Source organism: Limanda limanda, chromosome 21 (genome assembly GCF_963576545.1).
Source record: "Limanda limanda chromosome 21, fLimLim1.1, whole genome shotgun sequence".
NCBI lineage: Eukaryota > Metazoa > Chordata > Actinopteri > Pleuronectiformes > Pleuronectidae > Limanda > Limanda limanda.
In genome coordinates, this window is record NC_083656.1 from 5,380,567 (window position 1) to 5,404,915 (window position 24,349).

The 24,349-nt window shown below is 44.5% G+C and overlaps 1 protein-coding gene across 1 annotated transcript in view; it reads right to left on the reverse strand.

Moving 5' to 3' along the window:
* The window catches only part of wnk4a (WNK lysine deficient protein kinase 4a), a 39,509-nt gene extending 15,924 nt beyond the window's left edge, over positions 1-23,585 (reverse strand). Inside the window, exons 1-8 of the mRNA XM_061094820.1 lie at positions 23,431-23,585; positions 22,566-23,210; positions 8,489-8,661; positions 7,955-8,175; positions 6,257-6,414; positions 3,097-3,185; positions 2,388-2,607; positions 553-925 (exon numbers count right to left, since the gene is read on the reverse strand). Of these exons, the coding sequence (XP_060950803.1) occupies positions 553-925; positions 2,388-2,607; positions 3,097-3,185; positions 6,257-6,414; positions 7,955-8,175; positions 8,489-8,661; positions 22,566-23,177 (1,846 nt within the window). The 5' untranslated portion in view covers positions 23,178-23,210; positions 23,431-23,585. The remainder of the gene's footprint in view (positions 1-552; positions 926-2,387; positions 2,608-3,096; positions 3,186-6,256; positions 6,415-7,954; positions 8,176-8,488; positions 8,662-22,565; positions 23,211-23,430) is intronic.
* Positions 23,586-24,349: the final 764 nt, after the last annotated feature.

Consider the following 24,349-nt stretch of genomic DNA (forward strand, 5'->3'; position numbering starts at 1 on the left):
ACACACACACACACACACACACACACAAAAACACACAAACAATGACAATGACACCACTGTGCACCGTTCATTTAGACCAGATCCGACTGATTCACTCCCAATCTCTCAGGACGCCGTGTCGATAAAAACAGAAAGATTCGATATCTACAAACACAACTTTTGGTGATTGTGCGTCTGTGCAAAACAGCCGTGAAATCCCAGGGCCTGATTGATTCGGTTCTCCACAGATTCACATTTCACTGAACGCCTCTCATGTGCTCTGACATCTGAGCAGCTTTGACAATGGTTCAAGTAAATCAGTGAGAAACACAAACAAATCCAGCTGAGGTCAAAGGTCAAACATTGAGGGTCGTGAAGTTACTTTGTGTAGCTGCTTCACTTTGAGTTGCTTGTACTTAACTTGAGGATATATATGTTTTTTTTTACTTTCTACATATTTTCCACTACTACATGTATAACTGTTTACAACATTTATATTCGTCCTTGTTTTTGAACTGAAAACATGAAAACCAGCACACGTCGTGTTATGGGATGTGACATGAGGCCCCTCACAGTTAGCGGAGGACAGGCTGTTGTGTCGGAGGTGGTGGAAGTGCTGGTCGGCCTCGGGCTCCTCTGGTTCTGCCGGGTAGTTGGAGCTGACACCGGAGTCGGCCGAGCTGGTGACGGGGGACACGATGGGGGCCGGAGGCGTCACGGCCGGGGGGGTGGGAGACTCCGCTGCCGCGACCTCTCTGACTTTGGAGGGTGAAAAGGGCTGAGGCTCGGGTTCTTCCTCTATGGCCTCCTGCTCCAGCTTCTTCTTCTTCTTCTCCTCCGACAGCCGCCTCAGCTTCTCCCGCTGCCGCTTGATGGCCGACACCCGGTCCCGTATGGCCTTGGCCACCAGCTTGAAGTCGGCCTCGCACACGAAGCCGAGCACGACCTGAGTAACAACACACAGAGATGGTCAGGGCACAACACGAGCGGGGGCTGCATACGTCACGGTTTGGATGTGCTGTCTGCGATATGTCGACAAGTTACACAGATCTGTTGCTCTTAAGGACCTGAGCACGCAAACTGTGACATCAGCTTTGTTCTAACAGCGTTTGATTTGATTCCCTCTGACGGCTTGTCGTCTTCCAGCGCCTCTCGTGACCCCCGGTGCAGCAGAGCGGGATTCTCAGGCTGAACATGCCACTCAGCACATGGTCAGATTACAGCAGCACGGCGGCACTACATGTCCCTGTTCTGATACCAAATTTGATCTTGATGAAATACCCCAAAGAGATAAACAGGTGAGGAATTGTGGCTCGTATTTTCATTAAAAGTGACCTCTGCGGAGGACGTCAGGGCTTTTTCCTCACAACCCAGAGAGCCATTATATGATTAAAGATGCTGCTTCCTGAGACACCCGCTCAGGTTTCCACCAACTGATGATTAAAGGTTGATCCTTGTGCCCTTGACACACTCGTCAAGACTTTGCCTTTATGGCCGGCAGCACATCTCAATGTTCCCGCTGTCATAACAGAACCGTAAAAGTGTTATACTGTAATGATGCCAGGTGCATTAGTGATAATGCTTTCAGTGTCTGGGGTCGAAAGGAAGATGGCAAACCATTCATTTCTCGAATCATTTCAGAATCTGTGAATTTATGATGTCGGCGTCGTCGATAACAGGATCAACACAAGTGAATATCTGCATGTTCATGTGAAACTCTACAAAATCTACAATAACCAGGGAAAAATCAACACCTTGAAATTGATTTATGTATTTGTAAGTGATCCCATTACATTTAGCCATGGATCGAAATAAGGGGGCGGATCCAGGAACACTTTAAGATTGTGAGATAGGATGTTTTCTTTAAATTAATAGAAATATTTTCACAGATTTTTCATAGAATAATTAAAAATAAATTATCTAGGGGACTGAGATATATTAATGTGTGAAACTTGGTGGAGAATCGAAATAAAAATCAATAATTTAAATGTGGTTTCATAAGGAGACTGTCGGGCCCTGGCGGAGTTCTACGCTCTGCTGAGTGTGATTCTAGTTTTCTGATTATTGCTGTAGAAGTAAAAATAACTCATTAAGATAATGAGTCTACTTCAAGCAGCCATCTAATGACCCTTTTTAAAGCATCCAGATGAAAATTCTTTTGTGAGGAATCAATTGGAGCCTAACTGCTCTAAAAACAATAGGGGGTGGTGCCATATCCCCAGTCGTGCTCCTCTAGAAAACCTATAAAAAGCCATAATCATAAATCAAGACCAGGATGCAGAGAACATGTTGGAGCCGCGTCTATCTCATGATCTGGAATCAATTATTCAATTTCCTCACTAATGGCTGCAACAAAGTGGATCAGGCGCAGCAGCGGGGGGGCGGTGAAGCCGTGGAGGTCGACCTACCATCTCCTGCGCCACCTCCTCGGGCACGTCCTTGTAGAGCTCGAAGAGGAACTCGATGGCGTTGTTGTCCTTGTACTTCCCGTGGAGCTTCTTGGTGTCGTCCATGCGCAGCCACAGCTTCAGGCCCGACTTCACCATGTCGTCCTCTTCCGCCAGCTCCACGTGCACGCCGTTCATCTCCTGGAAGAAGGGGTGTTCCAGGAGGTCCTGGATGGTGTACCTGCAGGAAGAGAGGGGTTTAGTCGTTTACTCATGGACCCTTTGGCTAATTACAGGGTTTTCTCATTGAGCACAAACTGTGAGAATCAAAGTGTGAGCCCACAACAGTAAAAAAAAAGACAGTTACAAAACATCCTGTAACGACCTTGCCTCTCTGACTTCAGTATAACATAAAGTGAATACGATGTGAGAGAGAGTTTGGCTGCACTGTGAGAGAGCTGTGAATGTTTTGGAAAGACCAAACTTTCCAAAAAACACTTTACACTCAGTGAGAAGCTGCAGGAGAATAGTTTCTCAAACTTGACGCTCTTCTCCTGATGTTAACATCGTTCAAATGATGGAAAACAACATTTTGGTAACGTTTAAACTAGAAAAACATGCAATATTTTGTGTTATTTATTTATTTATTTTATATTTATACATTTCATGATAGCATAGGGAGACTAAAAACAGGAAAAACCTGGAAATATATAAATGATTGTATTTGTACCTCTCATCGTTGTTCATACGAATGCAGCCCTCAATGATCTCCTTCAGCTCCGGGACTTTGACTTTGTAGAAACTGTCAGGTTTTATCCCCTGTAAGAGAAATCAGAGGAGGGTTTAGATTAGATTAGACTGATGCTGTAGCCTCTTAAGCAGCGGGTGAGATTCGCCTAAAATGCCTGTCTGAGGAGAACCGAAAGTAAATTGAAAGCTGTTCTTGAACCATTTGGAGTACATGCATGATCTTGGTCTCTTTGAAAGGTAACATTCTGAACTTTCCCCCCCAACAGTCAGAATCAGTCTAAGTGCTACTGACATTGAGTAATAGCAGTTGGAACACAGTGAAGTAGAAGGTTTTTATTTCCGCCTGAATATTTTTTGTCAAACAAATGCCTGCAGATGACTCCAGCTGAGACTTATGAGCTGGACAACACACTGGGACCCTAGCATGAAGCCTTGACTAGCCATGGTTCAAATTTGATAACAATACCACAGAAAATGAATATTTCACAGATTTTTTCCTAAGGGCATGTCTAGGCGTTTTCCACAAAGGCCATTTGGAACTATGGTAACCAACTAGGCTAAAAAGGCTACTTTTACACTCAAAATATTTTTATAAAATATTATATAATATATTGAAATAGTTTACATCAGTCGAATCGGAAGAATCGTAGCTTTCTAATGATATGTTGCATCAGTATCTAGCTGTACGAGGCAGATCTGAAAATAACAATGTTTGAGGCTTATCGGCAGCACCGGCCCGCCCGTGAGCCGGTGCTGCTTAACAGTTAAGGAGAATAAGCCATCAGCAATAATGACGTCCTCTCTGTGCAATTATCCCGTGCAGTTTTGTCAAAGGAACAAAGCAAAGCGCTCGCGGCTCTCCATGCTTAACGTCCTCTTGTGCTTTGTGACATCTGCCCCTCGCCAGCATGACATTCTGCTCTGCAGTCATGTCAACACCAGGAAAACACAGCCACAAGTTCCAGCACATGGAAAAACCCCACAATGTGATAACCGAGAAGAGCTGCGGCTGGGAGCTCACAGAAAAGTATTCAGGCAGGATTCTTCTCTTACATGAACTGTAGAGGGAGGTTTTCTGAACTCTATCATGACAGCAGAGCTCCAATCCCTGTAACAACACTGATAAAGCAGCGAAGAGCCGAGGTCAAGGAGAAGTTTGTCCTGCAGATGTTCAAACAACCAGCTGATGTTCACTCAAACCACCCAAATAATTCGATCTGCCCATAAACATGTCACATAGTAACTGTGATCTTTTATTCTGTTGTGACCACAATTCACTTTCTCAAGATATTCACGCTTGTTTTAAATGAGACAAAGGAAAACAGCTTCAAGGAAGAAACGCTGACTGTGCAGAATTACTGCAGCGTTACATAATAATCACCCTAAATAAACCCCACTTAATGAATAACCATACGACCCTGCCAAGCCGGTGAACACCAACACAATCACAAAATGCTGTTATGGTGGTGAAATGTGATTCTGAGGATCTGAAGAGCAGCACAGAGGTTTCTTTGTGGAGCCAGTGTCCTCAGTCACCTTCAGAATAAATCAGTTTCTCTAATGTAATTTGCGGCTCCGCACCTTTCCTGTAGTGACAGAGCTCGAGATAAGATCTGGAGAAAAATGCCTGTGTCTCTGACTTTGTTTGGTGAATCACATTTCAGCTTGACCAGGGAGAAAAATTGATTGATTTGTTCATTTTGTTCAAAACCAAAGCAATTATCTGGCACAAATATTAGAATAAAGCACGGTGGTGGTTCACAAACAAAATGTGGTTTTCTTTGGCATCGATATAGTTAGAACAACTGAGGGAATTAACCCTGTGGCCAAAAGTATGAAGACGCCCCAAACTCATTTTCAAGATATGAGGAAAAGCACCAAAAATAACTGGTTTTAGCTGCTCGCATTTTAGAGTTTGCTGCTATTCTTGAAAACATAATAATAAAGTGAAACTCTCTGGGTTTATTCCGTCTGTACAGTTTGAGCTGTCAGCATATGTTTTTTCTGATATTCTCACATTTGATAAAGAAAATAGATAATAAATAGAAAATAGATAAATAATCAAATATCTACTAATCTCTACTGAAAGATTCCAAAAACCTGCCTGAGAATACAACTTCACAGAACATTATTGCAGCAGATTAAGTATTACATATGGGTGTGATTGTCCACATTTGCTTTTGGCAAGATAAGAAAACAACATTCCTTTATTTATTCTTAATCTATTAATTATAGATTTGTTTGTGCGGTTTCTTCCCTGACTTCATACGGAACATTATAATGACGTTCTGTTTGTGGAGGGGCCAGACGCACTCAGGCTTGTTGGCATTGTCGCGTTCTCACTTCCCAGCTTTCGTCAGCCTCGGCTTGTTTTGCATGTGCGACACTCAAGAAACAAACTGGCCTCTTTGTAAAGCGAAGCGTGAGACACACTTTTCCACAACATATACTTCTACCGGCGCCTGATCCTGCCCACCATGGCATCACCGCTGTACCTGGCAGCTTGAAGCACGGCCGCCTGGAGCCACCGCGGTGATGCTTTTAAATCTCACTCCTGTGTTCCTGGACCTGTTTTCCACATGTCTCTGTAAACCTTTTGTGTTGCTCTGAATCTTACACACCCTTAGTGGGTTCTGGGCTGGGATTCAAACCTTCGTCATCCTGCGTCAGATATTATACAATAAAAGAAAAAGAGTTTAATTTCCTAACAAATCCGTCATTTGTTAGAATATTAGTCTGCGAGGTTTAACAAAGAGCTTAGACAGAAGTTGTGCACATGTCAGCGTTCATAGGCTGCATAAGTTTTCCATTCAAACATAATTTCCATAACCAGTAATACAGGATCCTTGAACTGGTAAAGACGCCAGCAATTAGTAAGTCAAAGGTATGTGATCGTGCATTATGAAACATTTAGATCAGCGTGGCACGGTTCTGCACCCTGAGCTGGTGAAGGACAAATCTGAGCCTTTAATAGTTAAAGGTTTTCGTTCCATGTGGGCCCCACTTGTTTCCAACCATTCAGGATATCCGCACACCAGATATCCTGGTACCTCTCTAATTCCAATGTTAACATGGAAGCAAACGCACACATGTGGACAATTACATTATTAAACAAAATTAGCCGGTCCCTCTTTACTCACGCTGGTGACTTTGCGGTAGATCTGGGCGGCGTTCTGGCACTCGGAGTACGGGTACTCGGAGGTGGCCATCTCCAGGATGCACATTCCGAAGGCGTAGACGTCCACCGCCTCGTCGTACTTCTCCTCGTACATCTCCGGGGCCATGAACTCTGGTGTTCCTGTCGGGGCAGAGGGGGAAAGTCAACAGTTAGAAGCGATCAAATCTCTAGTTCTATCGTTTTTGACCTCACACATTAAGTAGAGCCGTTCTCCTCACACTGGATCTATGAAGAACTTTCCTACTTTTAAAATGCTGTTTCAAAACTAAAAAGTATTAATATGGATATGGTCTAAATAGGGTTGCAAAGGGGCGGAAAGTTTTCCGGTAAATTTCCGGAATCTTTCTGGAAACTTTCCACGGGAATATTTAGCTGGGATATTTGGGAATTTTGAAAAAAAAAAAAAACTATGCAAATTAAACGCTGAGCAATAAAAACATCATTCAAAACTCTATTTTAAAGATGCATGGAATGCAGGACACGCTGCACGTTGATTTTCAACCCTCCACTGTGCATTCTTCCATCACATGCACAGATAACTCCCAGCATGCTTCACTCTACAGCAGGGCTATTGAGGCCTGCTGTAGTGTGCAGGACTAGTCAGGTAAGATTCCATGATATTACTGGGGGAAATATATTAGCATGCTGAGTGAGGATTGTTCATCTGTTCATCTAGCCTATTTCTATTCATTTATCCATCAATTGTAAAATATTTTTACAGACATATTTTTTACAAACTTTTTCCAAGAACAATGCCACGTGCACTCTCTCATGTGTGGAGGCATTTCACCCCCTCCAATGTAGAAGGAGAGGCTGTGTACATTTGCAAATACTGTGCAAAGACCTATGTTAAGAATCCCACAACGATGCAGAAGCATATAGTCAAGTGCCCAAAGTTTCCTCAGGGCTCAAACCAGCCTATTACACAACAAAATGTTTATATTTATGTCTGTATATGACAAGGTAAATACAGTTAGTATAAATTACCCACAACATTTCCAGTTTATTCCTGTTAATTCCGGTTTATTCCCGTTAATTCCCGTGTATTCCCGTTAATTCCCATGGAAAGTTTCCAACTTTGAATATTCCCGGAATTTTGCAACCCTAGGCCTAAATATAAATATACAACAATGTATTTTTCGATAATGTGTGCACGTGCATTACTTCAATACATTTCAATCAAACAGCCAAAAGGCCGAACAAAGACAATAACTGCTTCAAGCCCGGACGTTTATCTAGATAAACGTTGTTTGCCTTGTGGTGAACTTCAGTGTTTGTGATTTCCATGAAAACCATTGAATTCAACGAAAAATTGAGCATTAATCAAATCAATCAAAGGAATCAAGTATCAACAAGTCGTTGTGACACCAACATTCAGCGACACTCCCTGCATGTGTTTGATGTGAAGGGCAAGTTCCCACTAAAATTAAAATACAACCGTATCAACTCATGCAAAGTCGTTCGTGGGAAAGAAGAAAATAAACAAGAAGGAGAAACTGGAAGCAAAACCTCAACATCTTCCGATTGGTGGCACGTTGCATGTGTTGGCTCAGCTCCAGTCGATCCCTGTCAACTGTTTCTTTCAGATTTCCGTGGAAAGTGATATTTGTGTAAATTATTCGAGGAGGGTAAACACACGCGGACCCAACTCCACACTCACCAATGACACTTTTAGCAAAAGAGGCACTTTTGAGGGTGGCCAGGCCCAGGTCTCCGATCTTGACGGAGCCGATGGGGCCGGTGATGAAGATGTTGTCGCACTTGAGGTCCCGGTGGATGATGGGGGGGGCTCGCGTGTGCAGGAAGTGGAGCCCCTTGAGGATCTGCCGACTCCAGCGCTGCAGCAGCTTCAGCTTCATCTCCTTGAACCTTTTCAAGTACCTGAAACAAACGAAGGATGAGATTAAACACCTAAATCTGAACACAGCAAGGAGAGGAAGCTTTTCTTTCGGTGTCCGAGAATAATTCATGTCTTATTTTGACAGTCCCAGAGGAAGTTTTAAAATTAGTTTGTTTCCTGAATCCTTTCCCAGAACAGTGTAACTTCTGCCGGGTCCTTTTTTATCATGACTTTAAAAGCAAAAGACAAACTGTCAACACAACACAAATGTTCTGGTTGCTACAGAGGACAAACGTATGACCATAAAAATGACATTTCTGTAATGGCTGCAGTTCAGAGGATCCACAGACTCACGTTTTGAGCGTGCCCGACGTCATGAGCTCCGTCACCAGGATGATGCACTTCTGACCCTTCGATGTCGACTTCCAGGAGTCGTGGAAGCGGACGATGTTCGGGTGCTGCAGCCCCTTCAGCATGTCCACCTCCTCGCTGAAGCGTTGCCGCTCCGCCTTCGTCAGCTTACGGGTCTGCAGAGACGGAGAAAAGCACATTTACATGAACATGACTGTTTATTATTTTTGCTAACTTTTGAGCATTTTCAAGATATGACAGGATAATTCGATTATAACCAGGAAAACAGAGCACATCTAAAAACGGCCACTGTCCGCAAGTTTAAAAAATAAATAAGAAATCATTTGACATAATCAAACGCTCCAGAATATGTTATAATTGTTTTGTTGACCACAGAAATGCACTTGTGTTGATGGGGGAGTCGCAGCCCAGCGAAGGTTGAGCTCTGCTCCCTTCACTGTTTATCTTACAGACCGGTTACGTAAGCAGGTATCAAAAAACACACAAATACACAAGACCAATTTTGATAAATCGCTGTTACTTTAGCTAATGAGCTCACTGGGGGACTGGAAACCACAGGCTGGTCCATCTGGGTGACCCCCTCGGTTACATAATCCCATTCACTTTCCATCGAGGGGAGGTCGGACCTTACAGATTGAAGGAGCAGGTTTTCCCCCCAAAATCCACGTTAAACCGAACCAAACACTGTAATCATGCTGCAGGAACAAAGACATTTTTGTGCTTCCTCTTGGATGAATGGACCAATTTTACTGCTGCTGGAGTAACTCAGTCTGCGGTGGGTGGTTGGTCGGAAAACTCCGGGGAGACTTCGGGGATCATGAATCCTGCATTGAGGCAGAATTCTGGGAAAAATGCTCTGCATATGTTTATGCTTACAATCAACGTGACCGCTACACTCTCTCCTTCCTGTCCGCTCCTTTCCCAGTGAGCGAGGAGGTGCTGCTGCAGTTAATGCACCGACTGTCTCAGGACCAGATGAAGTCACACAATGAAAGGCTCCATTTTACCTGCATCCGTCACCTGTCAACCCTCCACGTCACACCAACCACTCAGACAGGCCCCGAGCTCTTGAGCAAGAGGCGACTTCTGACTGAGTGCTTTGCTTTTAGGTCGACAGGGATCAGTTCATGATGTGAACACAGGCTGCAGCCTCTTCCTCATATGTACCACCGCTATGAGGAAGAGTCCTGCATGATGGTAATAGATCATACAGATGTACATTTATCCTCTGAGCATGTTACTTCTGATTTAATCTAATCTGTGCTACATATATTCAATTGTGCTTTCTGGTCCACATTACACACGCTGCAGTTAAGATCGACTCATCTCTGTTCTGGAGTAAACGCATGTAATATGACACAAACCAGGGTGAGTGTGTGCATTATACGAGCGCGCCAGGGTGAGTGAGTCAGTGGGTTTATGGGTTGATGGACATCTGGTTATTATCTAAGTGTGATAACATCAGACCCCCCTCTGTGCAGCGTGCTCCGTCTCCCGTGGATAGGCGCTTGCTCGGGGGAGATGGTGGCTGTTCCTGCACAGACTCCACATTAAACGCCACTTCCAAAACCACAGGATTCACTCGGGCCTGGCTTGCTGCATGGCACGGCTGCAAAATACTGAAATGCATAAAAAATTGAGGGAGTTCTTGGAAGAAGCAGAAATCCTGCTGAGGCCACTGTGAACAAAGCTATTCATGAAAAGCGAACTGGAGCGAATGTTTCTCGTGACTCATCGAAACCAGTCCCCGACTCAAATCTGAGAAATCGTTCATTTAAAATGTAAAAAAAGTTTAACGAGTATTGAAAAAGAAATGAAGCACAGACGGAGACAACAACAGCACGGAGTGTGAGTTGTGTTCACGCTGCAGTGGCGTCATCCCGTCGCATTGGGGCCGGATCTGGATAATTTCAGGGTAACATAACAAAGCCTCCTCCCAGTAAACACTCCCAGTTTAGCAGAAATGAAAAACCAGCCATAAAGTGTTGCTCAATTTCGACTGACACTTTTCAAAACATCATAACAACCACCAAATATTGAGAGGAATGACCACAAGTATTATAATGGAAAGTTTAACTCTAAATGTGATTTATTGATTTGTGTCTACAGTTGTAAAGGGAATCATCTGCTGACAGCTGAGTATCTATCTCACTTCTCCCCAGGATATTCGACTGCCTCTCTCTACCCCCACCTGTCTCTTGCCCCTGCCCCCCCGAGGCCAGATCCCCGGCCAAAAAACGTTGCATAACAGCGGAGAAAGGCCGTTCGGGGGGGTGGGGTTGGGGGTGGGGGGGGGCCACAAAAACAAACCATCTCTGTTTTGAAAAGACAAGTGGGTGTATCCACACAAACAGAACAGATTCAGAGGTGTGTTGAATGAGCCGCGGCTTAAAGTCCGATCTTTCAGCAAGACGATTTATTCTTAGCCGCTGGGAGCTGTGTGTGTGTGTGAGTTAATGTGTGTGTGTGTGTGAGTGTGTGTGTGTGTGTGTGTGTGTGTGTGTTGGGGGTCTGCAACAGCCAGTGGTGGAAATTTATGGGCTCGGTGCCAAATAGGTGGAGTTACATAAGCAGCGTCGATGGTAGAAGAGCCACTGGTATTAAGACGTCCCTGTCAACGCCCCTATTATGACAACCAGGACATGGACACGACATGTCAGCCAACATCTACACCACAACCAGGTGGTGTAACTCTGCGGCTCAACACGGGAATGAGGGGTTTGTTCAGCACTGATGTTTCACTCAGAGAGATACAGTCGGTGGCTCCGGGCTCTGGGCGACAGCCAGGCAGCGAGTGGTCGAGTATCTGTAGGAATCCACTCAGAGAGAAGTAGGGCAAGTGAAAGAAATGGATTCAGTCATACAAGTTATTGGCTGCAGGAATGTGTGTTAAGGGTTAGAAGCAGCGTTTCATATGACTTGACAACATCTTTGATTAAAGGATATAGCTGCTGTTATTCTCTCTGTCTCTTATTATTATTATATTATACGTCAATGAGAAGAAAATACTTCTCCTGGACTTCAAAGTGAAGCCTGTTTGTTCCTGAAAATGTCAATATGCAGTATAATTGTCACACAGTATCGTTCCTGTGCTTTCAATCATTTCTGAAAAAAAAAAACTGATGGACCTGTACGGCACAGAGGAATAATATAATATATGTAATATATGTTCCACTTTGTCAACACAGGCAAAACTTTCTAGTCAATTCATTGTTAGTTTTCTTCTCATTCTTCTTCAGCAGCAAATATATTTGAGTGAGTCTCGCTTTTCCAACCAATCAGAAAAAGCCAAAGTCAGGGGTTGAAGGATATAATGATCCTATTTCCACGTACGTGTTTCCCACTGTACGATAATGGCAAAATGACCATAATGCTCCATAATTTCATCAATTAGTGTAATGACAGTATTAAGATTCATGATAATCATCTGTAAGGGGAAAAAATTGATGATACAGAACAGATTTCCAGAACATGGATAATGTGGCTTCAATTAAGTCAAGTAAAAGTGCCCAAATGTTCCCGTTGGTCAATTTTTCCAGCTTATATCATTACATTTTTTCAGAAATTTTATAGCTGATGATGACAGTTAATTGAGGAATAGATGAATGGATGTTATCAGTTGCAGCCCATTAAAATCAGCTGTTAAAAGTAGAAAAGGACTGAGGGGGAAACAAGTCTGAACATTTAGTGTAATTCCAGAGATCTTCATTTTCAATCTGCCCTGGCCTCTGCTTGAATTCTTTTCGGGACTAAAAGTGCGACAGGTAAACCGGAGCTGTCCTTCCTGTCATGAACTTATTAAGTCCTGCGGCAGCTCATAACTCCCGACGCTCCAGACTCTGACAGTCAAGAGTCCTGCTGACGAAGACCAGAGTTCAGGGAGAGAATGCAGGACAGGACGTGCCCAGCGTCAGCAGCGTCACAGGACCACTGTCCATCACAGGCGCTGACGACTGACCCGCCAGGATCGAGGTCAAATGCAATGTGGGGGGGGGAAGACAGCTCTGACCTCACCCCTCTGACACGGACATACCCTCGGGGTAAACACACACGTAGGCACGCACACTGGCGCAGTGTTGCATTGAGATGTTTGCAGGTGAGGACTGAGGCGGCTGTGTGCTCCTTCCTAGGAAAGCCCAGCGTGTTCTGTAAATGGAGCGGGCACAGGGAGGTGAGCTATTAATCTGAAAAGGGATTGAGGACTCAGACCAGCGTCTCACTGCTGCTCTCACTCTGACAACCTGACCTAACGTGTGGCGCCCGGCTAATTACCTGCACAAGTAAGAGAGAGCTGGATGTAGGATTACACCGGCTCTGATAACGAGGGGGTCAAGAAGCTCTTTGTCCGTTTAGTCTAGAGACGTTTCCTCGATGTGAATAGATTTCATAGTCCAACCGTAACTGGACTGGAGGCAGATACTAATCAAATGACAGATATATCGGCCAATGTTTTTTTCTTTTCTATAAATGCTTGATGTAAACAAGAACGATATGATCTTGTTTGCATTTGTTTGTAGGATCTAGTGATTTTAATCATATCTTCATAGAGTTACTGCTTGGCCTTGCCCGAGCTATGCACTCTAATTGAATGTTTTATTTCTGGCTCCTCAAATGTTTTAATCCTGTTCCAACCACGTAAACCACTTTGTAAAGTGTGTTTTGGAAAGTTCCGTATGAATAAGGTTATTATTCCATGTGTCTGTACAGAGCTGTTGCTCCACCTCTCTGTGAGAGACACTGACGTGACTGTGTGTGTGCGAGCTGGTAGATCTTCTATCTTCGCTTGTGTTTACTTTGTTATACTTAACATCTTTTAACTGTCTGCTGTTTGCTTTTAGTCCCTCGCTGAAACCTCAGCTTCTATAAACTGCTGTGCACTTAATAGCTCGGTCACTTAAGACTTCCCTCCATATCTTCTTTGCTTTCAAACCCAGCTTCATATTGTGCAATTACCGTGACTGGTTACTTTTCCTTTGCTGCTGCCAGATCTGCCTCATCTCCTCTCGTCAGTGAACATTGTCTCGTGTTGTGGAGCTTGTGATTGCGGCAAAGACAAAGAATCCCACAGTTGCGAGTAGGTGTGGATTAAATGCTGTAATTGTGAGATGCAACGGTGGAAAGGTCAGCACAGCAAATGTGTATATGTAAGATGGTTGGGGACTTAAACTGGGCTGATCATAAATTTTGAATTATACATAAACAGAGGCTCCTTTGTGGCAGGGACACTCAGCTCTGGTGGTGTGTATGCAACAATCTGACGAACCGCTCTGACCTGTGGCACCTGCGACCTCTGGTTAAACACCGGCGAGAGGACATTCCTGTGCTACTCCGGTCGAATAACCCTGCGAGGGGAGGCAGGCCTGCCAAAGGCTGGAGGGGAGAGAGAGCATATTATCTGTTCTCTCCCAGTGTATTGGCATCTGGAGAGAGGAGCGTGAACGGGAACAAACACTTTGTCCTCACCGACCAAACCCAAAGAACCACGGCCAGATCACAAGACGCCTGGAGGACACAGGCCCGGAGGAGTTTGTGTCTCGAAAAGTACAGCGTCAACATGACGAGTGTGAGAAACAACGGAGAGCACATGTTACGGCAAGGCCGAACAACCTGGGACGTGGTTGCGAAAGGCTCTCTGTGATGAACGCAATTGAAACAAGGTGATTGTACTTATAATAAATCATATCGACCAACGATTTCTGAGCAAAAAACTGAACTTCACCACTTCGCCTCCACCACAGTTCACTGTAGCAGCCTTGTTTACACCCGTCCCGCTGCTTAAAGCTTAATGGAGCAGCTGTGTGAGGATTCAATAAACAAGTCATGTGTCACATGAGATTCGTGCACTTCCACGAATAAGCAACATATATTTAGCCGCTGCTCATCCTGGACAGCGAGGGATGTTATGGAAAATTGTTCGTCAGGAAGTCAAGGAAGACAAACCTGTTGGCTGCTAAACCATAAACTTTGTGGAATCTTCTGATCATAGAAAGCAACAACAAAAAAACATAAATATTTGATTGTCTATATTTTCCTATTGCTCAAATTCATACCATTCCTTTATCTTCATGCTTTGCTTTTGTACTTTTTTGGGCCAACATTTATTGAATCGTAAAATAAGAACGCTGTATTTTATCGTTTTACATATTTACTGTTAATGTTGATTAATGTCATTGACCTCCAGACATCATGGGGGGTTGTAGCAGACACATGCTAACGCTACAACGAGGGCGTAAATCATTTGTGTGATGTGAACACAAATCAGAAAGGCTTTGAACTGCCACAGTTACATCTATTATCTATTTTTATTGGCAGTTTAGCTTGGCTCAGATTTGATCTAATCGTTAACGTGAGTGAAACAATCAAGCTCCTACGATCTGATTCCGGGAAAGCTCTCACCCCAATTACCTAAAAACAATATTTATCAACCAAGCTGCCGTTACCAGACCACAGGCCTCAACAAGTTCACGACTATTCATATCTGACAGCTTGTTAACGTATGTCCTCCGGGGCCGACTCAGTGTCACAGTGTTACTGTTTGAAAGAGGTGGGTCCCCACAGTGATGCAGATGCTTGTGGTTACAGTTCACTTCAGTTGACTCCCATGTTACACACTTTTTACCTGTAGAAGGCAAACACTAGATCGTTGCTAGGTAAATATTCAGATTCCAAGAATCCTCTACAGGCCCGGTTATGTAAGATTAGTGTTAAAAGCACACTGGAGAGGAAGTGTAAAGATAAACTATACTTGATTTAATGTAGACGACAAATTGGTACCATTAAATTAAAGTTTTATAAGCTATAACTAAAGATTATGTGTTAATAAATCTTTCAGTAATACTTTGTTGATCACTTATAAGCCATAATTACAACAAATACAACAACTTTAAGTCGGCTAGGTTGCGACCAAACGATTTATTTTCTATTTTGATTTGAAAAAATGCATCTGTAAATGTTTGTTATCCATAGTAATGGTTCTTGGGTTTCTCACTTTCTAGTAAACCGTCAAATTTGTATTACAATAATAATAGTAAGTAAGTAAGGTTTATTTATGTGGCACTTTCCAAAACAAATTGTGAAAATTGATTTCCATGACATAGTTTGGAAGCAAGTAAGATAACAAATAATCATTTAATCAAAAGAAGCTAAATAAAATAAATATAAAAAAAATAAAAAACAATAGCGTTTCAGTTATGAGGTGAAAAAGAAAAATAAGTTAGAACACAAGCTCAGTAAAAGCCCAATTAAATAAATATGTTTTTAAGAGCGATTAAAAGGAGCATAAGGAGTCAGCCAGTCTGATCTCCTCAGGATGTTTGACATTAGTGGTAAATAACCCTGTTCTAGTTTTCTTGATCAAGACAAAGACTATGTTGTGATTAAATTATTCATCGTTAACGAAGCAATTACCTTTTGATTTCATATTTTCCCAGCCTGATCACAATTCCTTGAAATGAATCATTGTTTTCTCGTGTATCCCAGGAAGAGTTTGAAATTCATTTTTGTTCCTGTGGAAGACAACGTCCAGATGCAAGAATCTCCACACATCTGCTTCTCCGGGCAACATGCTAAGCGTTGTCGGGAACTGCCGGAGATGTGACCTCAAGAGTGTTAGAGCAAAGCCTTTTGAAATTGTCATGACCTCCGGCTCAGCAGCAGCCGGGAGGCAGAGAAGTCGCTTTCATCTCCACGCTGCTCGGCCTTTTTTTAATATAACGTTATGTGAAGTTAAAGCTGATAAAAAACCCTCAAATAAATCTGCGAATTCCAAATATCTGGAAAGAATTTCTACATTCTTTTATTCGCTTCAGAATCAAATAAAGATTTGTGTTTTGTCTTTGTATTAGTCTGAAAAAACTGAAACGCTCGAACTGAGATGTTTGGAAACGTGAACCGTGTGTTACTGTAACTTTGGTGTCTGGTGTATTTGTACTCCACTTTAGCGCTGGGCAGCAGCATAGTGTTACAGCGACAAACAGGGATGTGCTATCAAGTGCCACTGGCAACCAGGACCGGATATAGTTTACGAAGTGTCGGTATGCAAGGGGGGGGGGTGCCATGTCCCAGGGAGGCAACAGCATGAAAGATTTATGAATCCTCGACTCTGCTCGACTCGGCTCGAGGAGTCAGAATGATTTTTCCAGAGCATGAACGTGAGCACCTCAGAAACCCACCCAGCTTCCAGACTTTCTGTTGACTCAGAAAACACGTCGGAGTGTTTGTTGATGCGCGCTGCAAGGTGACGGAGCCCAAACAGGTGGAGTCATCGCTGTGCACCAACGGCCGATTCATCCTCCCAGGACTCGCATGGCAACTCGGAGCACATTCACACTCCTGACGCCTCCGTGCTGCACGCTCCGACACACACGGCCGGTTCAGAGATGACCAGAGGTTACCCCGAGGAGCAGGCTGTTCCCTTACCAACTATGGCCTCAGAGCCCTAACAGCTATTAAAACCTGAGTTCTTGGGTTTGTTTAGGAAGCAGAACTCACTGCTGCACGGTGACCACATGTTTTTCCCCCCCACAGGAACGACTGTACAGTCTCACAGTGTAAATAGCAAAAACACGGAGGTGAGAAGACTGTTTTTTCCACCAAAAGTGAAATAACTGATATTTCTCCTACAGGCTGCAGATGAAAGTCAAGTCAGTCGTCGGAGAACAAGATCTATCAAGCACATGAGATGTTTAGATTTGCCACAGAGAGACAAGCTGAACCGAGACATTCATATGTGTTTATAATCAGAGGAAAGAGCTAATCTGAATAAGGGTTTAGGTACAAGCACCACTTCAAGAATAATGAACATCCAGGATAGAAACACACATTCAAAGAGCAGACAAGAGTAAAATGCAAATACTGCTGCATAAATACAAAAGAAGAAAGAACGTTGATGTCGCTTTAAGAGAATCTCAGAGGATCAAGCCTTTAAAAAGAAACAAGCTTTCCGCTGTGACCTCTATCTAAGAAAAACAACGAGCAGCAGAGTTGGTGATTGTGCAAAATATGGGTCATCAGAGAACTATTACCAGCAGCTACAAAACTCTTAACAAACCTGGAGTACACACTTAAAACTCTCACATAAAGAGTCTCTACACAGAAGGAGCCCAATTAAAGCAGTGACTCATGTTTTACCAGCAGTACACAACTGTATATAAAAGTACAATAGCTCAGCCATTACATGTGGGAGATGAAAAACCAGTTTCCCAGTTTGTGTCCTGCAGAGTGAAGTGCAGTACAGACACTGGTGGGGATGTAACTGCACTTTTAATCCACTGCTGATCAATGCATTTTCCAAATATGATGATATGATATATCTATATATTTAATGTTGTGACTTGAAAGAATATTCTGGATGTTTGTTAAGGTTTTAAATGTAAGACCAACAGAAAGTCTGATAGCTGTGTTTGAATGAAGCCTGACTAATAATGGCTTATCTGAGCTAACATGTTTAACTTTCTGAAAATCAAAAACCAACTACTCAAGCAAGTTTATTTTATTTTTCTAAAACTTAATTTGTTACTTCTCTTTGATAGGACTAAAACAGATTTTTAAACTTTAAAAACATCCCTCTTTTCTTTTCTTTACCATTTCATTCCTGGACCCTCTCCTCCCCTAAAGGTCACAGCCTGCAGCCTCCCCCCCCCCCTGCACAGATCAGGTCAAAGGCAGGGTACAGTAAACAAGCCAAGACATACAGGAAAACACACATTCATGCTCGGCTTCACACCTACAAGCACCTTCGTTTCCAGTAGAAACATACAGACACGCCCCACGGCCCCGGGGCCCCTGAACACACCACGCTGCCCCAGCTTGCACCTTCATTATCCAGCCTGAGACGACACTCATCTACTATCAACAGCAGCCAATGTGACACTGTTATCTAGTCCCAGCGCTGAGGGGAAACTGTGCGGTGCAGACAAGCTGTATCTTGCAGCAGCAATCGCAGAATAAACGCACATTTAGTACAGTACGAGTTTCACAGGTGACGCAGTGAGGCCTTCCTCTCAGGACTGGGCAGCGCTAATTAAAAAAAAAAAACTAAACCAAACAAACAGCGCTCACGTCAAAGTGACGCGTCGCCGTGTGCAAACGCCGACTATCGTCCCGGGGCCTCCTTCACTTTCTCCTCTGAGAACATTGGCCGGCTCTGATAAGCTGCATCTCGCCTCAGCTTGGCCCCTACAAGGAAAGACAGGGTTGATGCTGGCTACAGTCGAACTGATAGGAAGCCCACAGCTTGTGTTGTGTCACTGAACACTAGCCACATTCAGATAAAGGTTACACAGCCAGGACTGTATGAGGCCAAGGCTATAGCTCCAGAGCGAGAGGGAGGGGCGACAGAGATTCAGGACTTGAGCCAAATTAGATTAATAATTTGTTATTTAGCCTCATAAGTCAAAATACAAACTGTGCAGAGCCGGTAACAGGACGTTAATAAGGTTCTACAGATTTAATTCGACCTGCTGTTATTATATGAGCTTTAAACTCGGAGCTCAAGCGTAAACAGTGCAGCTTCTACCCCACGAGCCCACGTTCACTGCCACAGTAATGCTCCCTGCTCTTATTACAGCGGGGGGGGGGTGGGGGGATGCAAATCTTCCACCACACATCCCCCCTGCCCCTAATATCTGTCCTCAGGTAACTCTGGCTCTTTGAGACTAATGACCTTTAAACAAACAGGTAAAAGCTGCAATCAACATAACTCAGTCTGCTCTGAAAGTCTGCATATCGGACAATTTGTCTTTCGCTGGTGAAAAACTGAGATATAAGATGGGTTATTACAGTTTAGCGCAAATGGAAAAGTCTTGAATCTGATTGTAAAATGAACAGGGAGCCAAAGAGGAGAGTTTAGGACTCAGGTGATGGGCTCACACTTCTTAATACCAGTCCACATCCTTCCATCTGTATTTTGGAACCTTCTCTAGGTGAGTTAATGAAGATATACAACCGGTAACAATGAGCAATAATAGCCCACACAGTCCAGTATCACCAGGAGACAGACTGTATGTGTTTCAGGGTTCAAATGTTCTCAATTTAAAAATAAAAGGTTTGTGCCATCAACAGAAACCAGGACCACACACAGAGTTCACCACCTTTGACAGGAGGGTTTGTCTCCATCAGCAGAAAACTGTCTCTGTTGGTATTTATGCATCAAAAGAGCAGGCTAATTGCTTTTGGGTCAGTTTTCTTTCTTTTAAATGCACTCAACCGGCCCATGTAAACTCTGATAATGCTGAATACACGTGGCTGTGGAGAGGATGTTTACACGGAGCATGATTACAGAGCGTGTGCTGCTTTAAGGTTAAAAACGAAACTCGAGAGGAGAAACGTGTCTCCAGAAGAAAAGTACTGAATAAAATCAAGCGGTGCCCTTTAGAGGGAAGTGGGCGGCTCAGTGACGGCTGCTCTTCATACTTGTTGCACCTTTATGAACTCTGCAATAAGTGAGACTTGCCAGCAGAGTGACAGCGGCTTGTAAACCCTCTGTCATGGCGTGATGAATGGGAGTGGGAGGGAACGATTGCAATAGCTCATCCATTTTTTATTACCACCGCATTTCCTTTCCAAGCTCTGTCGATGATGCTTATATTACACCCAGTCACCTGTGGAGCTTTGGGGGAAGGGTTGCAAGGTACCAGGTTGCTTTAAACATACAAGTGGACGTTCCATTTTTTAGAAACTGCAGTAAGACATGTAGTGAAAGGGATGATTTGCTTTCTGCTCTCTAAACTTTTTTAATGACCTGCTTTGCGTAGTAGTAACTGGAAACAAGGTGCCGTAAATAAACCCACTCGACCAGTTTCATCTGTCAATAATTACTTTTCACCTTGTTTTTATAGCATCACATAAATAATTAACAAACCTAAAATGACAGAAACGAGATGTGTCATGCCGTCCATCTTTATTCACAGGCTGTGACAGACATTTCTTGATTTAATAAGAGGACGTTCTAGATATGCTGGGGCTGGTATATCTGTGAGGAGATGATAATGCAAAGTGTAAGTGTCTCTTATCATCTTACACTTCAGGTTGATTGTTTTATTGCTTTTCTGATGTGTTACAGTCGTGATATAAACATCTGGTTCGTCTATGAGCGGTGACCTCAGAGCGTCTGGTGCTTAACGCCGTCCTGGATGAGCCGTGGTGTTGCCTGTCATGGAGGAATCTAAATGCATTGTTTACTTATTGTGCTGTAACACAAAGTTCCCCATGACAACGCCCTGACAAACCTGTGCTCAGTGCAGCCGCTGCCAAGTCACATGTGAGTCTCTCAGTGGGAGTCGACTCGTGACTGATTCCAATGATGATCCGTCCAGGTGGGAATCAGGTTAAAACAGATATTGTCTGAACTTCCTCCTGGTTATCTAAACTTCCTGCAGATTACAGCCCCGGCCTCGTAATATATAGTTAAATGAGCTTAAGGCATTTCTACCTGACTTGCAGTGACGCACCTTCAGCTGCTGCTGCATCAACATGACGGGAGTGATCGTGTTTAGCCACCAACAGCCGGCCTTTGTGTTGGTTTCAGCGATCGGGGGGGGCACATGCAACGGGACGGGTGGCGATTCTGGGGAAGACATTCCTCTGTGGCCGAGTCCGTCTCCTCTGAGGTTAACGTGTCACAACAGTAACCATATCAACAAAGGCCACCTTTAAGCTTATTAGGAGCGATTAAGGAGCTTAGCTGGGCTCACGTCCCGAGCGACGAGATGAAATAGCGTGCTCGTTTTCCAGCGTGCCCCCCCCCCCTGGTCATAATCCCAGTGTGTTTCCGAACCACAAAAGCAAGGAGCTTACTTTAAAAGTCAAAACAACAAACAGCGAGGATCTCCTGCCTGAGTTTGACCCGAGGCCGTGAGACAGTAAAGACTTGTGTTGTTACAGTAAAGGTGATGGGACGTGTGTGTCTATCAGAGGCCCGGGACTGACTTGTGTGTCTATCCCCATTTGACCTACACCTGTTGTGTGCACTGACAGGTGGGATCTTGAGGCAGCCGTCCCCACCTGCTGCTGCTGGAGCCTGAGCCTGGAGGGTGGCTTCACTTCACTCTGGGTAATCCCTGACTGTCTTTGCTCCGGTGTTTCCTGCAGAGCTGCTTGCATGAGAGACAAAGACTAACCTCTGTGCATCTTCTATCCAGAGAAGGGAGAAGGTGCTTTCATCTGCAGCTGGATCTTCAAAAAACAACATCCATTATCTTTAAGATCGGCTGAGGAGAAGAAAAGCAGCCAGTAGGTTTGTAGTTCCGTGTCAGTGGCACAGGACTTAATTTGCACCTCACACACACACAACCGGCAAATGTTAACTGAGGACGTTAAGCTTAAATCTTTAAATCCTCCAGTGTTATCAAACCATGTCTGCAGGAGCATGGGGCAGCTGCTACCCAGGCTGCTTGGTCTCTACAGGCCAAACACTGGGGTGTAATAAAAAAAAAGGGCTGACCCCTCTGCACCTTGACAGCAGAGTTCAACAGCAGCCGGCCTGTTCCACCTCTCGTGTTTACATGTGACCACGTGAGCACAAGCGCCCTGCAACACGCTGGATCATCCCCAGCTGAACGTGATCTCCCCCCCCCAGCTTCCATATCACAGGACGGAAACATTTCAAAATGCTTAAGGCTCTATTATCACACACCAAGGACCCCGGGGCCTCTGTGTCACCGGGTTGATAATGAAAACAGAGATTACAGGGGATCATGGCAGGAGGAGAGGTTCAGTTGGAGCCGGGCGCTGACAGGAGGAGCCGGGACGCCGGGCACAGGCCGGATACGTCCAGACTCAAGGTCAACCAGGGAGAGAAGGCAGTAGATTAGCTGCTTCACATGGAGAGGGAGGACGGGTGAGGGACGTGGGGGGAGGGAGGGAGGCCGGGGAAAGCATCAACCTAGATAGAGTACCTGGCCTACATGTGTTGATGGGGGAAGAGAGAGGGAGGCATGCTGCAGTGTGTGCAGGGTAAACAATGCAATGTTTGTGTGATGGACATTAAAGGCACAGGGAAAAGAGTTTTTAAAACCATTTCAGAGTAAAAAAGTGAAAATATGGAATCGGCCCATCCTACCTGGAGCTCACACCACGCCACCTCCACTGTCGTCTCGGTGTCCAGCCCTTTATAGACTGTCTTGAAGGATCCTCTCCCAATCTCTATGTTGAATTTGAGGTATCTTCCATCAGGGGAAGTGGCCACCGCTTTGGTCTCCACGTCCTCCTTCTCCTCCTGCTCGGACAGTATCCTGTGCTGCTTGCTGTGCAGGTCACTCTCAGAGTCCGAGGTGACCTCCTGACCCCTGGTTCTCTGGACGGGACCCCAGGTGCCGGGCACCAGGGGTCCTGGGTCCGGCTCCTGGCTGCTCGGGGGCGTGACGGTGCTGGTCCCCGGGCTGGACACCGGGGACGGACACGGTGGAGTGTCGGTGGTCTTCTCCTCTTCTACCCGGGACTCGCACAGGGTCGGGATGTTCTCCGCGGACCAGGACAGGGCTTTGGAGAGGACGCCGCTGTATAAAGGCGAATCCATGTCCATGCTGATCTTCTGGAGCCCGTAGGAGTTCCTCCGTGCGCCATGGCCGTGCGTCCTGAGCACGGATGGAACCCGGGACAGCAGCTCGTCGGTCATGTCCACTGGGAGGACTGGGAACCCGCGTCCGGCTCTCTCGACCTGTGCGTGGGACATGTTGGCAGGTTCAACGGCGTCTCGGTCTGGAGCCTGGAAGTGGAAACGGAGGACAATAGAGTACAGTTACTCCAAGTGACGCGTTACTTTTCCGTGATGTCAAAGGAGTGAGTGGCTTTAAATAAATAAAACAAACAAGGCTGTCAGACAGATAAAGAAACAGATCAAACCAGAAACTCACAAACTTCCACCCTGGGAAACGACCTGAAAGTTGCTTTCTTTTCAAAATAAGAGGAATAGGAATAAAACTTACTCATCCCAGCTGCTGTGTGGAGGAAATATTTCACTATTACGCACGAAAACGCATCGTTTCCATCAAATAATCCCCGGTGTCCTCTTGTCTTCACTGAGTCCTCAGCCATAACCTCCTCTGGAAGGACGGAGTTGTTCTATATCCACCGAGCACCGGAGGGTTGAGAGTCCCAATGCCCCCCCCCCAGTGCGCTCCCAGTGCGCTCCCAGCTCCGCCCACCGCTGCTCTGACGCGCCCACAGCTCCGAACCATAGACTGTATATATATTTATATAAATATAAATACATATAAAAATATTAGAAAATATGTAATATAATACAATATAATATAATATAATATTATATAATATTATATAATATATTAATATTAATATAACCGGAAGAATGTCCGCGAACCATCTCTCTGGAAAAGGCACCGTCATGTTTTTCGCTTGGATTTATGTTTCTTCTTATGCGTAATTGATATCCAAAGAAGATCAGGGTGATATTTTAAAGTCTGATAACTGGAGGAGTGTTGTGCAAAATGCATAAGATGTAAAAGAAGGGAAGGTTTTTTATTTAATATGAGGATCAGTATTTTTATGTATTTTTTTTCTTAGTATTCATTGGCTGAACAGGTGCCAAATGACATCTATTACTGCAACAGAACATGATGTATTCTCCTCTAATTGGCCTGTCACTGATCAAGACGTCAACTTCTTGCATTTCTCAGAAGTAAGATGAGTCACTACTCTCAAATCTCATTTGATTAGCGAATGGATGCTGCAACAGGGGGTGGACGGGCCTGCAGGGGGAGCCAGCCCGGAGAGCTTCTACAGAAACAGGACACCTTTATCACCAGTGACCACACTGGGCCCCACCTGTCCCACAAGATCTCACACGTTATCAGGCACACACACACACACGGACACACACGTGTC